This window comes from Euprymna scolopes, chromosome 1 (genome assembly GCF_053919585.1).
Source record: "Euprymna scolopes isolate OS-2025 chromosome 1, ASM5391958v1, whole genome shotgun sequence".
In the NCBI taxonomy this organism is placed as follows: Eukaryota; Metazoa; Mollusca; class Cephalopoda; order Sepiida; family Sepiolidae; genus Euprymna; species Euprymna scolopes.
Genome location: NC_136482.1, coordinates 144,094,221 through 144,109,776, shown reverse-complemented (window position 1 = coordinate 144,109,776; position 15,556 = coordinate 144,094,221). Strand labels below are relative to the sequence as shown.

Sequence of the window (15,556 nt, the reverse complement as noted above, 5' to 3'; positions counted from 1 at the left end):
GGGCATGGAGTGTGTGCCTACATTAAAGATGGCTTTCCATGTGTGCACCTACATTAAAGATGGCTTTCCATGTGTTTTTGTTATAGACTAAGATGGATCATAAATATCTAACAAGATGACTGCTGGATTAGTATAATTAGACTAGACTAGTGTTTAGGAGAGATGAAGAAGCGTACATGTTTATAAGTTATTCCATAACTACATAAAGGTTTAATTTCCATAAATAAATGTTTGAGCAGTATATATGACACGTTTGAAAGATTACGTCTGTTTAAATGTCTTAATTTTCTTTTTGTTTTTCAGCCTTAAAAACTCATCTGATTTAATTGTTTCTATATTTCTTGAGTCCCAGTTAGCCAATCACACAGTAAGTAAAAGTGTCCACTTAACATAACTTCTAAAACTGACAGTTTTCTAAATGATTTTTCTCCTTTTTGTTTATACTAAAATCTATTAATATTTAATTAAATATGGTAATCTTCAATGTATCTAAATAAATGAACTTTATTTTGACTTCATGAAAAAAACAAATAAAAATGTAAATGTACCCAAAATTAGTCTAATTCATTTCATGTAAGTCTAAAATTTTTTGCAATTCTCATAGAACGATGCTACAAAGTCTTATATAGCTTTTGATGAGGGGAGGGTGTATTTTTAATATTTCTTATAGCTTCAACAGACATTCGTTGGTCCACTTCAGATGCTGATCAATAAATATGTCTGCCTTAAATAGTCTCCACTTCTTGGATACTTATTCAAGCGAAGTAACTCCTCCATCATCTGATATTCATAATCTTCCTCGCTTATCAGTTACGTAGTTCATTTTTCACGTATTTCTATGTTGTTGTTCACCTCTCATAAACCTAGCCTGATGATGTTCTGGAAAACTTCTTTCTCGGGCAGATAGTAATTTCATGAATAAAAAGAGAACAAGGTTTTTAATTTAAACTATTCTTTATTCATCTTAATTTTTGTGAATAGACTCATATTTGCTTCTCTACAATCTTCTGACTTATCTCTCAAACAAGATCATGCATTACATGTTTCTCCACTAAAATTGCAACTAAAATCTAACTTCCAATCTTTATATGTCACATGAAACTGACCAATCTGATTCACTTCACATCATAATGCATAAACCATGAACCTCATCTAGGTATTTCTTGTCAGTAGCAGAACATTTTGATGCCTCTTTTTGGAAAGACTCTTCACATACTTGGCCGTTGGGAGTCCGGTACGAGCACCTGTTCTCATGATTCTGAGTTGTTTTTATTTATTTTTTTTGGATCCACTCCAGTTCAGATAGCTGCTTAGATAGTTGAATGAAAGAGTCCTGCCCCCTTGTTTGGTAATAGAGATCCTCAAAGATACTTACTCCTCCTTCTCCTCTTCATATTTGGTTTAACGTCTGTTTTACATGCTGGCATATGGTGGACAGCTGCAAAAAATTGACTTCTAAGCTAACCTATCTCTGGCCAGGTCCTTATTTATCCTTCTTTTTCTCAAGTTTATTTTTATTACTTCCTCTTCTAACAGAGCAGGGACACACATGTGGCAGCTGTATGCAAATGACCAAGCCGTGTGCGAGGTGATGTCATGGCAAGGAAAAAGGCAACGATTATGAAAAGAAGAACCTGTGTGCAGATTGATGATCATGTTAGAAACACGTGGGTGACGTCACAGTCGAGACAACGAGGATTGAAGCTCCTTTATTAAAACTTGAAACCTCAAGTTGAATTTCTTTCCTCTTGCTTTCTTATGTTCCTTTTGACGGAGTTTTGTGTTTTTCTACATATTGACGACTATGTTACATTTGCATGTTTTCCTTGGCCTTCACCCGTGAACTGGATCTGCTACCTTAATTGTTCTGTGTCTACTGACTCAAGAACTCCATTCTTCAATGTGGCCATACCGTCAAAGTCACCTATTCTGCACAAATCTCCCTCTAGTATCCAAATTTATTCTTTCTCTAAGCTTATAAGGTCTAAGCATTACACATCCATTGTGTCATTCTCATATCTTTCCCCATGCAATACATGCCTTCAATCCTCACTTGTCAGGTTTCATTTCCATACATCATCACACTTTGTACACATGCCTGATAGTCTCTTTCCTTGGTCAACAGTGGTAATGCTCTGCTGGTTAGTAATGACAGAAATTCCCTGAACTTACTGCATCTGTAGTAGTCATCTGCCTTGCGTGCTTATCCTAACCAACAGCGATGGAGTGAGTATGTACCTATTGTCCTTAGCTGCCGTGCAACTATCGAAGAGGATCTCAAATACTCTCTAGCTGAACCCATTTATGGAGTACTTAGATCTTTTCTGAGTCAGATGTTGACTCAGATAGATTTAACGGCAACAGATCCAGTTTTCTATGTAAACAGTTTGTGAGATTATTTTAATAAACTCCCACCTATGAACCCTCAGCAACAAGCCGTAAAATCTTTGGTACCAAAAGATATTTCATCATGGACCCATGTTTTCCTATAAAAAAAGGCAGGGAAAGTCTTGCAGTCCATAAGATAGACACCTGTACATCCAGTACTACCAAGGTAACAAGACTTCTTGACAACCTCAATAATTTCACCATCCAGATATACTTTGTCCTATGTTCTATCTATCTCCTCTTCACTTTTAATTTTGCTCTTGGCTTCCCCAGATTGTTTTTTTTTATTATTTTAAAAGAACACCATACACTTCCTAAATTCATCCCTATTTCTTTGGCCCCCACTTAACACCCACTGCTACTTAGAGATTGACCTGCTATTTTTCAATTCTAAACAAACCAGAAAACAGTTGATGTTCTACTCTTAGAAAAGTTTAAAATGACCTTACTAACCTGTTCTGTTTCTTGTTGTCCCACTCTCTGTCTTTCTCCAATGAAATTGTAAATATCTTTTGTAAACAGAATTGATCTTTAATCATTAGAAATATTTTAAGTAGGATAGTCCAAAGAGTAAATGTGGTATTGTGGTCATTGCTGAATTGAAAGTGATAGACAAATGATGAGGTAGTGCTTAGACAAGTGGATCAAATTACATTTAGTTAAGAGTGTATAACACATCTGTTACACTCTGACCGTGTTCAACCGCTCGGACTCATACATTGTCTTGGACTTTGCTGCAAAGCAACAAACAAAAAAAAAAGAAAGAAAAATCTAACTCAACATTTTTTAAATGCAAATGAAATGCATTTATTCGTGGTTCTTCCAAAATAACGCATTATATTATTTTTCAAAAGTCTTTTTGTACACGTAATACATCGCTCTGCTGTATATGTGCTTTTCTTTTAAAGTCTCTTTCTCCATCATCTCATGTTGGCCCTCACCCTTGTGTGTTGCTCCAACACAAACTTTGCTTCTCTTTTTTTCTCAACCATGTACTGTCCTTTTTCTGCTTTTTTTCTCCTTCCCGTGACGTCAGTGCATGCACACTTGCTTAATTTGCATATGTGCTAAGATGACTGCTGCTGCTGATATTTTTGCTAGTCTGCTATCCTATGGCTGCTGCTGATTTTCTCACACGTGCACGATATGCGCTGTTACAATGAGGGTAAACATCCTCCTCACCACCCACATTTTTTATGGTTTTTCTACCTAATTTCTATAATTTGTTTGCCTTAAATAATTCAAAGAATATACCAGTTTTTCCAAAACAAGTCGAGAACATCTTCAACTCTCAAAAGAAGATGGTGATAGAGGAGTATGCAAAATAGTACTCATCAGATGAATCCATAACATATTATTCATTTTGTATTAAAGAACATCTTTTTTGCTTATTTCTTCTTTTTATATCTGATAGAATCTTTCTCTTTTACAGGCAGCAGTTGCTATGCTTTTCAGCCAAATTCTCTATCATGGAACATGTGTAGCTCTCTCGCCAACAGAACTCATGAAGTCATGCTATTGTGTCTTTACTGACCTTTCTGAAGTAAGCATCTGTTAAACCTTCTTATGCCAACTATTTATTCATGAAAACATGTATTTATATATATTCCTATTTTGTGGTTTATAATAGTTAGCCACATCAGCCATTACCTTTTTTTCTTCATGTAAAAAAAGAATTGCAATCTTTATAATAATAATAATAATACATGTGTACTTGTATGTGCATTATCACCTTCCACATTCATTAAAAAAATGATATCACATGATCACCAAAAACCTAATAAAGTAAGCGAAATGCATCTGATATCACTATATGTCAAAAAGTTGGACTTTACATATTAAAATTAATTCATCCCAGATCAAATACATTGTCAAAGATAATCAGAATTTTCTGGCTTTGAGCTAGGATCAAAATGTAGTATCTGTTATGCTTTCAGTCATACAGTAAGTAATAAATCCATTTAGAAAGAAAGTAATTCCTGATTATTGTCCATATTTATTCGCTTTCCCAATGAGGACAAAGTAAAATACAAGGTTGGATTTTTATGTGGGGAAAATCCAGTGTTCTAAAAAGAGCACTCTGAATGGAAACATGAATACTTGTGTAATCCCATCGGCCATCTTTCATGAATGAGAGCATCTCAAGCAATACATAATAAATGCCAAAATTCTAATAAAATATATAACTACAATAAAATTAAAGAACAATAATTAAAATAATTCTATTTTTTTAGTAATCTGTTGTGGAATTTTAATGAGTCTGGCTAATAAGTAAATATTGAAACTGGACAAAAGTTTAGACCTCAAAAATATAAAAGACAAACATACACAGAAAATAAATTCTAGTTTGAAAGAAGAAATCAAATGGTTCAATATTTAGTGCAGCATACAAAAATTTAATGATAGCTAACAAAAACATTTATATTATTTATGGTATAAAATAGAAAATATCTCAGCATAAAGATGACCCAAAAAGTATTGACAAGTTTTAATCTTTGTTAATTAAAATTAAGGATTTTTACTGGATAAATGATTGTATTAACTGGGAAGTAAAAAGAAATAAATGAGAAAGGATTCAACATAAGTATTTAATATAAACTAGTGGGTCCTCTGGAAATTCACAGGGGACTCCTTCATATATAATATATTGATGTTGGCATTCTGTAGATGTTTAGCATAAATGGAGATGTTCTAATATTAGTGTAGCTCTTTCGTTAAAATCGCAAAAGTATTTATCTAAGCTAGCAGGGACGCCTAGTATAGCCCAGTCATAAGGTATGTTTAAATAAGATATTTTAATTCTTGCAGATTTTGTATATTTAATTATAATGTTGTATCGGTTTTTATATATTATAAAGTTGCGATTTCAAAAATAAAAAAATATATCCATATGATTTGGGAGTATCAGCTTGAATCAAAATTAAAACCAAAAATTATTAAATATATATATATAACTTGAGTTCCTTCAGCTATAATCAAAACCGAAACAAAAACATATGAAGAATTCTTGGTAAAATTATTTATAAAAAAAATAGATAACTTGAGTGCCATCAGCTATAACCGAAATCAAAACTTATAAAGAAGTCTTGTTAAAATTGTTTATTACAAAAAATGGAAGTCCATAACAATGAAACAACAGTCACTCGCATGTAAGCATGACACACAAAATAAATAACACACACGCTATCCAATTAATATATAGATTATACCAAGTCTCAACAACTTGCTTATTTTGTTTATAAAAAGAATGTACGAAAGTGATCTCCAAAAATTTTTAAATCAAACACTGATCCTAACACAGTAAACATTTTGTTGATATCTGTTGATCTTATTTACTGCTTCCCAATTAGAGCTACAAGGTCGTTTTAGTTTAATTATTAGATACTCAGCAATTGCTGACCTTCATATGCAAATAAGATATCAAGTTTGAGAAGCTGACATGATTTACAGTCAATATAGTACAATTCAACACAACATTAGCAAGAGTAAGAATAAAATCAAAATGAATGTAGTACAGAGGACACCTTAATAAATTACCAACAATTTCAATCAAATTGGAGACCAATTGTGATTCAAATCAAACAGAAACTGATAAACTTTGAACCATTTTGAACCACAAATTGTAAAATGATGGCAATGTGGTTTCTCAGCAAGTGATTTCAAAAAACAGAATTGCTCCCTGCAAGTATGTGAAGAAAAAAGTAAAGATTACCATTTACTCCCTTTGGTTTAAGACATGAGTCATGACAAATACATATTTCAAAGAGCTAAGTTAGAGATTTTGGGGGAGGAGAATTGAGACATATGACACATAATCAAGATTAAATGATTTTCAGGATTCTCTGCATCGAAATTTAAAAATGAAAAATAAACATGTAAACCTAAAAAGAGTTGCTATTTTATCAGTTCTTTGTTATTGTAGCGAACCATAAAATATGAAATATTGCATTTCAAGTGAAACCAGTATCTACTGAATTGTCATATTGCAGTAATGGAAATATCCAAAAATATATAAAAAAAAATTATAAGGTAGAAAATTTATTATTAAAAATAATAATTTTTTAAGATATTAGCAATTTTAGCTTACATAGTAACTGAAGAGTGCCTATATTAGCAGGGGAAGTAATTCATTTTTAAACCTGTCAAGAACATAGGCCAATTCAAACGTTTTTTTCCCTTGTATTAATGTTATTTCCCTTGTATTAATGTTATTTCCCTTGTATTTATGTTATTTCCCTTGTATTAATGTTATTTCCCATGTATTAATGTTATTTCCCTTGTATTAATGTTATTTCCCTTGTATTAATGTTATTTCCCTTGTATTAATGTTATTTCCTTTGTATTAATGTTATTTCCCTTGTATTTATGTTATTTCCCTTGTATTAATGTTATTTCCCTTGTATTAATGTTATTTCCCTTGTATTAATGTTATTTCCTTTGTATTAATGTTATTTCCCTTGTATTAATGTTATTTCCTTTGTATTAATGTTATTTCCCTTGTATTTATGTTATTTCCCTTGAATTAATGTTATTTCCCTTGTATTAATGTTATTTCCCTTGTATTAATGTTATTTCCTTTGTATTAATGTTATTTCCCTTGTATTAATGTTATTTCCCTTGTATTAATGTTATTTCCTTTGTATTAATGTTATTTCCCTTGTATTAATGTTATTTCCCTTGTATTTATGTTATTTCCCTTGTATTAATGTTATTTCCCTTGTATTAATGTTATTTCCCTTGTATTTATGTTATTTCCTTTGTATTAATGTTATTTCCCTTGTATTAATGTTATTTCCCTTGTATTAATGTTATTTCCCTTGTATTAATGTTATTTCCCTTGTATTTATGTTATTTCCTTTGTATTAATGTTATTTCCCTTGTATTAATGTTATTTCCCTTGTATTTATGTTATTTCCCTTGTATTAATGTTATTTCCCTTGTATTAATGTTATTTCCCTTGTATTAATGTTATTTCCCTTGTATTAATGTTATTTCCCTTGTATTTATGTTATTTCCCTTGTATTAATGTTATTTCCCTTGTATTAATGTTATTTCCCTTGTATTAATGTTATTTCCCTTGTATTAATGTTATTTCCCTTGTATTTATGTTATTTCCTTTGTATTAATGTTATTTCCCTTGTATTAATGTTATTTCCCTTGTATTTATGTTATTTCCCTTGTATTTATGTTATTTCCCTTGTATTAATGTTATTTCCCTTGTATTAATGTTATTTCCCTTGTATTTATGTTATTTCCCATGTATTAATGTTATTTCCTTTGTATTAATGTTATTTCCCTTGTATTAATGTTATTTCAGAACAAACATGACAGAATAATTTTTCCTTTGAATAATGGAGACATGTGTTTTATATAATATTCCAGAAACTTTTCAGTAATTGTAACTTTTCAGTAATAGATAACATTTCCTATTATTAAAATTGACAAAAACAATAAATAGTTATTGTTTTTAATGAAAACTCATTTTTTTCTGCTGTTGGATTTCACTACAATAATAAAGAAGAACCATTTTATCTTTCTGATATTTAAACTGTTTTTCATATTTGACCATTATGACATAGACGATTGCTACTCTCATGATAACAATGATTGCTACTTCTACAATCAGCAGCAAATATAATATTAATGACACACAGATGTCTTATACTACTGCTGCTTAGTGGCTGAAATACAAGATATCAGTTGTTTATATGATAAGCTACCATCAAGATCAGGGGTTGGCAACCTTTTGGAGCATGAGAAACAAATAGCTTTGGCTACATTGTCATGGAGTACAACAATGTTATTAAATATGTAAATTAATTTTTTGAGCATTTGAAAAAAAAAAAAACCAACTATTAAATATAATGTGATTGTATTTAAATATCACATGTTTTGCTACAGGGATAAAAAAAATTACAAGCATATTTTATATTTATATTGTGCCCTAAATAAGGTTAAACAAAATTCACTTGATGACCAGATTTAGCCTGCTGGCCAGAGGTTGATGACCTTTGATCTAGATAATCTGTTGTAGACAAGGAATTGGTTGACCATAATGCTACAAATTTACATCTATCACAAGTACAACTGAAGCACTAACTGTGATATAAACATTGAATCGGAACGGTTTCTAATAAATTACTCACTGTTGAATATATCTTTGTATGTAAAATGATATGAGCATACTTGATACTCAGATTGGAGTTTTAGGTCAACTTTCAGACATACTGTTCTTGCATTTATATTGGAATCGGTCATTTTCAAGAATAATAAAAAACATTTTGGCAAAATCCTTGCTTAGTTCAATTAATTCCAGTACTTCTGACAGCACACACTTTTTTTTATTATTCATAGTCATGCTTCAAACTAATTCCTTTTTTACATTCATCACAATTATCAAATGATGCATTCTTGGTCTTATACATGAATTCTTCAATTTAATGCAGTTCTTATATTAATCCAAATATGTTTTTGTCACAAAGAATTTGTAAAACTAGGCTATTTTAATATGGATGTCTATTTGGTAAATATTTCATTTTTTGTTTCAATAGATCATGATTTAACAAAACTAAATTTCCTGTAGAAATGTATGAATACCTTTTTTCTTTTGTGGTCTAAATAGTTTTTTTTTTCACTTTAGATTTGCATCCGATGTCCATTTGACTATGGTGTTTTGGATGGTGTTTTACTTCTGCTTTGTGAAGTTTTGTCCCAGGTAACTGTTTTCTAAATTTGATAATACTTGTAAATAATCTGCTATTCTTATTTGGTCTACATCTAATCTTGGTCAGTGACATCATTCACTGGTGTTGGTTGAGCTAGCAGCAAGTGAATTTGTTGCATTGAGTCAAGGAAGTGCATCTACATCTATCTATAGTTGACTTCTCAGCATGCTGCAACCAGTTACAGTTCCATTATCAAGCAGCTAAGATGCACAGACCGACTATAACTTCAAAATCAACTTTGGTTGTCATGAACCAAGTATTCATTTGAACTTCTATTCTGTTGTACCATATCAGTAATGGAACCAACAATATTTCTTAATGAATATGGTCAGTTGAAAAATGAAGAAAGGTGTGGCCAAACCATTGGAGTCTCTTTGTTAGACGATTTACCTCTTATTTGTGGATTAAGCATCTTGAACAAATTGTGATGTTGTGGATATGGTTATTGATACAAAGCTTAAGGATGCTCAGAGACACCAGTGAATATGGAATGGTCAAGTTTTGAACCCATCGAATAAATATCTATATCCCAAAGGTTAAGCAGAATTATATAATACAATGATAATAAAAGTCGATTGACTTTCATTTCATCTGATACAATTTAAAAAAAGAAATTTGTCTTTTAATCCATAAAAAATAAAAGATCCAAATATTTCTATGATTATCATTGTGGTTGCTATATACAACCTGTTTTGGCTGCCATTTGTTGTCATTGATAATCCAATTTACTAATGATTATGAATATAATATATAGCTATACCATGTTTCATCAACCATTCTTTATTTCTCATCATGTGTTCCTGCAGCAACATCTTTATTTATCCCTTGTGCTTTATCAGCTATAAATATCTTAACAACAATAACAACAATAACAACAACAACAAAAAACGCAAGCATTTAGGCTCTCTTCTTGATGACTGTTTTCCTCCACCTATAGCCTTGATCTTTTAAAGACTAACGCCAATAAGCATCTCTTGTCATTATGATAATCATGTTTTGTTCTTGTTAGCTCTTTACATCAAGTGACTATATGTCTTGTTTGGAGCAATTTCCATAAAAAAATATTAGACATCTAAAAACAAGATTGAGTTTAAAGTTCCCAAACTTGAATTTTATCAAATATGGCACAACGGATAAAGTCATTAAGTTATGATCAGCTCTAAGTGATAGTCTTTGACATGCATAGAATATTAGAACACTGTCATTGTCTGATTTGGACTGATAGAATTGTAATCCTGGTGTAACTTTCCAATCATGTTGGCATCACAAGAATTCAAAGAGTTGACATGCTTGCAAAAGAAGCAACCAACATTGTAATACCTTCTATTAAACTTTGAGCTACAGATTACAAAACTAAGCTCATGGAATATGTTCTCAAACAACAAATTATATGAACATTAAGCAACATTTGAAAAAGAAAACAGCACTTCTATCTTATCAAAGACAAAATATAGTATTAAACAGTCAGAATTGGACGTATCTAACACATGTACTTACTTAAAACCAAAGTTACATCGCGGTATATTTACTGCAATGAACTACTCAGTCATTTTTTATCATTATCATCAGTTTAACATCTGTTTAAGATGCTGGCATAATCTACTGTACAAAATAAACTAAAACAATTATAGTGTTGAAAAAGCTTCAACCAGAACTTTCTCCCAGACTTACAAAACTGTTTAAGTGTTGTCTTAAGGAGAATTGTTTCCCAACACCCTGGAAAACCTCATCAGTATGCCCTGCATTTAAGAATTCAGGTGATAGGTCATCTCCCCCTCAGTACAGACCAATAAGTCCCCTGTGTGTCATGAGTAAGTTACTAGAATCCATATTAAATAAAGAAGTAGTCACCCACCTCAGCAGAAATAACCTTCTTAGTGACATGCAATATGGTTTCCGTTCTGCTAGATCATCAGCAGATGTACTAATCTCTCATACGATTAGTGAATCTCTCAACAAAGGCTTCTTTTCTAGGGCAATTGCTCTTGACATATCAAAGGCCTTTGATAGGGTATGGCATAAATCCTACTTCACAAGATTTCCAGCTATGGTATAGCTGGAAATGTTTTCTCAATTATTAAATCATTTCTCTCTGATAGGCTCATAAGAGTAATGGTTGATGGACAAAAATCAGAAGCTCACAGTATTAATGCTGGAGTCCGTCAGGAGTTCATCCTAGGCCCAACTCTTTTCCTGATCTACATCAATGATCTCTCAAAACACATACTTAGATCATTTGTTGACATTTATACTGACGATATTACCATCTATGGCAACACATCAAAGGCTTTAAATTACCAAGTTCTCTCTGATTCTCTCTCCTCTGATCTTGAGCATGTGGTACAATGGGGGAAGAGGTGGCTGGTTACTTTTAATGCATCTAAAACCAAGCTTCTATATTTACATCATCAACGCTCTGATCCACATCTGGCATCAATTGAAATGGATGGCTCACATCTTGGGGAGGCTCCATATTTAACAAGCTTCTGGACTTGACCTTTACTCCTGATCTGAAATGGAACATGTACATCAAATCTGTTGCCAAGGTCGCTGGAAAAATAGTAGGATCCTTCTACCACTTCAGTAGATATCTCACTGCTGATACAATTCTCTATCTCTATAAAAGCCAAGTAAGTCCAAAGATGGAGTACTACTGCCACATCTGGGCAGGAGCTGCTAAAAACAGCTTATCCTGCCTTGACAGTGTACAAAATAGACTTTGTAGCTTAGTGGGGGATGCCATTTTCTCTTCCCTGCAACCTCTCTCCCACAGAAGAGACATTGTGAGCTTGTCTTTATTTTACTGTTATTTCCATGGCAAGTGCTCATCTGAGCTCCAGTCTCTGGTCCCTCCTCGCCAATTTTTCATAAAAAACATGTCTAACTGAAACCACTGTCAATAATTTTCTCCACTCTTTATCTGTGCCTAAACATAAACGTAGATTCCATGAACAAATCTTCTTTCTTAGAACTACACGCCTGTGGAACTCTCTTCCATTTGCCCGCTTCCCAGCTGACTACAATTTGATTGTCTTCAAGTCCAATATAAACAAGTTCTTGATGAACCGTCCCCCTATGTAATCCAATTTATCAAATCTCCATTACTAATGATTACTACGATATTATCTCATTGATTACTGTACACACAATAACCCTTATCTTCTAGTGGCCTTTGGGCCTTGATAAGTGGTGAATCCTATGTAAAAAAAAACAAAACAAAAGCCTGTAAGATACTCATCCACCAAATTTCGCAACACTGTTTAAAATGAATTAATAGACTGCATAAAAAAAGCTCACTTTCATCTCCTTCAGGAAAAAAATCCAAGCTACTATTAAATACTTTTCAAACAACTATATAAACACTAGCAGGGAGACCAGGCGTTGCTCAGAATTGAATGAGGATCAACGAATATGCCACACTACTAATACTTTTATTATCATCAAAATTGGTGAAATCGTCTATTTATCAATCAAATCGATTGATTCCCTTTACTAATCAGGGACCCACTGTGGTGCACCTACATACCTTTCCTCACTGACTTAGTTTGCAGTACATTGTAGTCTCCATTGTATTGTAGACAATCTACATAATACATTAAAATTATTTTTATATCATGGTTTGAACTAAAGTTAAAAATGAAAAAGTCAAGTGTCATGGTTGAATTGTGCTCTGAACGGAAACATTCATTTCAAACATGACCCTGTCTCATCAAAAAATCTACTGTTGATTTTATATTCTAGGTACTCTTGCTTGTGCGCTGATAAAACTTCTCAAATGCACTTGTGGTGTTAGATTGTATAAGGGTGTTAACTTTGGCCAAAATCAGACTGTTCCTTCTTTAATTGGATTTTTTTGATTATCGATTACCAGTACTTATTGAAGGTATTCCAATACAAAACCTATCTAAGAACACTCCCAGACAGATAAAGTACATTTATGTAAAATTTAAAAAAATCAGCCTAGCAGTTCGGAATCTATAGGGAATGAACTCATACGCACACGCACACACACACACACACACACACACATACACAAAGTGCCTTTTCTATATAAGTAGATATATGATAGAAAATAACTCATAGGGTTGATGTGCCGTAAAATGAACAATCCCAATTCCAATTAATTAGATAAACATAATGCTTTTCTAGAAATTTCCTTTCTCTCATATTACAATGATATCTCTATTTTTTTTTTTTGTGCATCTTATTAATGCTATGCCTTATACATCTTCAGAGTGATATGGTAATGGCTCAGCTGTTAATTGATACTGGTGTATGGGAGATTCTTTGGCATCGTATGGCACAAGCTCTGCAGGTTGTGGGGCCACAGCAATGCAAACCTATCCATGACTTAGAGACCAGTTTAGAAGGTGGTATTTTCCAAAAACCTGACTGGACACTCATTTCCCCTCAAGGGCTTCTCGCTGCTTTACAAATGTCTGTAATTGTTTTCACTAAGGTAAGAAACGAGTTATACTGGGTTAATTAATGAGCAAGGAATTCTTATAAATTTTTAAGCATGACTTAATCTATTTTTATTATTTTATTATTATTTTTTCTTTTTTTTTGTAAATTCCATCATCTAAATAAATTGATGAACTTTAAAAGAAAATAAAGGCTTTGTTATGGTTCTAGTATTTTTGCTATTGTTGCAAATTTTCACAACGTTTTGGTCGATGTAACTTCCAACCTTCTTCTAATGTATCTTGTCAAACTCGGCAAATGTTTCTGTTGAATTCAGGAATTTGGATGGAATTTTGAATGAAACCCTGTGAAAAACTTCACAGGGGTAACATGCTCTTGTTCTGTCAACCATAACTGGGTAGAGGTTCTAAGTAATTCGCAATTGTATTTTTCGGTCGCCCATATTGAGAATTGAACCTTAAACTTTCAGGAGAATATCATTTTTACAATTGAATTTTCCAAGAACTCTAACCACTGTGCTATTGATTGGAGGTTATATTGACTGAAATGTTGAGAAAATCACACTCAAGATGAGAACAGTAGTTCAGTGAATAAAAATATGAATTAAAAATTCTGTTCTAAATTTCTGATTCTGATAAAGTATCAATTCTGATTCTTTTAAAATTTCTTAACATTCATTTAAATATTCAATACTTTTTCAAAATGTTCAAATGACCCCCCCCCCACCCACACACACACCAACTCATGTAATATCTGCATATATTTTGCAAAACATAAAAATACACTTCGGAGGAGTAGCATTTATTACAAGTGTAGATCTTTCATATTTTTCTCTAATGTTTTACTTGTAATTGATCAAAAATTGTGAGACAAGATTCGTTTTTTTTTTAAAAGAAACCTCATTTGCATTTGGTTGTTGTTAATCCGGTTTGAAATTTTAATAAACAATTAAAAAGAAAATAGTTTGGGAACAGAATAGGTCCATGTTTTTTTAGATTTTTTTATTACATTTTCACCCCAAACAAGGCACATTGCCACTTTGGTGTACGGGGCTACTATCAGGGGCAACAACTACTGGGGTACTATGTAGGGATTTGGACAGCAAGATGTCAGTTCACGTTACACTTGAACTTCTGCACATCAGTACAGTTGGGGAAACAGGGACCTGGAATGGAATTCCAAAGTCTAGGGGAAGAAACTACTGGAGTAGAAAGATCTTTTATATCTAGGGATCTCTACAGTGTGGGGGTGGGATTTAGCAGCCTGTCGGGTTTGTCAAGGATGTTCACGTCGTGGGGGCACAAGTGTTTGCAGTTTGTCAGAGCATTCACCATTAAAATACTTGTAGAACAAGCAGAGGGATGCAACATTTCGTCAATGGGACAGAGGCTGAAACTTAGATGCCAGTTCAGGGCCTATCAGATTTGCAACTCTCTTTTGAACCCTGTCTAGGAGTGAGAGACTAGTAGCAGATGCACCAGCCCAAATATGACAGCAATACTCCATACATGGGTGAATGGTGGCCTTATAGAGGTGCAGGATACTTTCGGGTGTTAGTAGTTTTCTAGCACGGTAGAGAGAGCCTACTTTCTTTGCAGCGCCCCTGGCAATGCTTTCAATGTAATTGTTCCAACTCATATTTCCTGTGAACGTTAAGCCAAGGAGTTTGAAAGATGTACTTTCAGATAAAGAGTCGTTGGCCATTGCTATAGGTGGTAGAGAAGGTTTCTTGTAATTATTGAATGAAACTAGTTTAGTCTTGGCAGCATTGAACGTGATCATCCATTTTTGTCCCCATTCCACTACAGATTGGAGGTCATCCTCTAGTGTTTCTGTCATTTCTTTAGATATGTGTTCATTTATTTTCCTGTTGTGCCTGTTATAGAGTGTGGTGTCATCAGCATATATACCCATCTCAGAGGCAATTTTGTCAGGGAGGTCATTTATGAATATCAGGATAGACCCTTGGGGCACTCCTGCATTTATATCATATTGTTTAGATTTAGAAGGATTTAATT

At 32.8% G+C, this 15,556-nt stretch overlaps 1 protein-coding gene across 2 annotated transcripts in view; it reads left to right on the top strand.

The window, feature by feature from the left end:
• Positions 1 to 15,556, top strand: part of LOC145276014 (serine/threonine-protein kinase 36-like) — a 122,154-nt gene that overhangs the window by 60,539 nt on the left and 46,059 nt on the right. For both annotated transcript variants that reach the window (XM_080127670.1, XM_080127666.1), the window contains 4 exons: positions 304 to 367; positions 3,821 to 3,931; positions 9,029 to 9,103; positions 13,348 to 13,572. In XM_080127670.1, the coding sequence (XP_079983796.1) occupies positions 304 to 367; positions 3,821 to 3,931; positions 9,029 to 9,103; positions 13,348 to 13,572 (475 nt within the window). The remainder of the gene's footprint in view (positions 1 to 303; positions 368 to 3,820; positions 3,932 to 9,028; positions 9,104 to 13,347; positions 13,573 to 15,556) is intronic.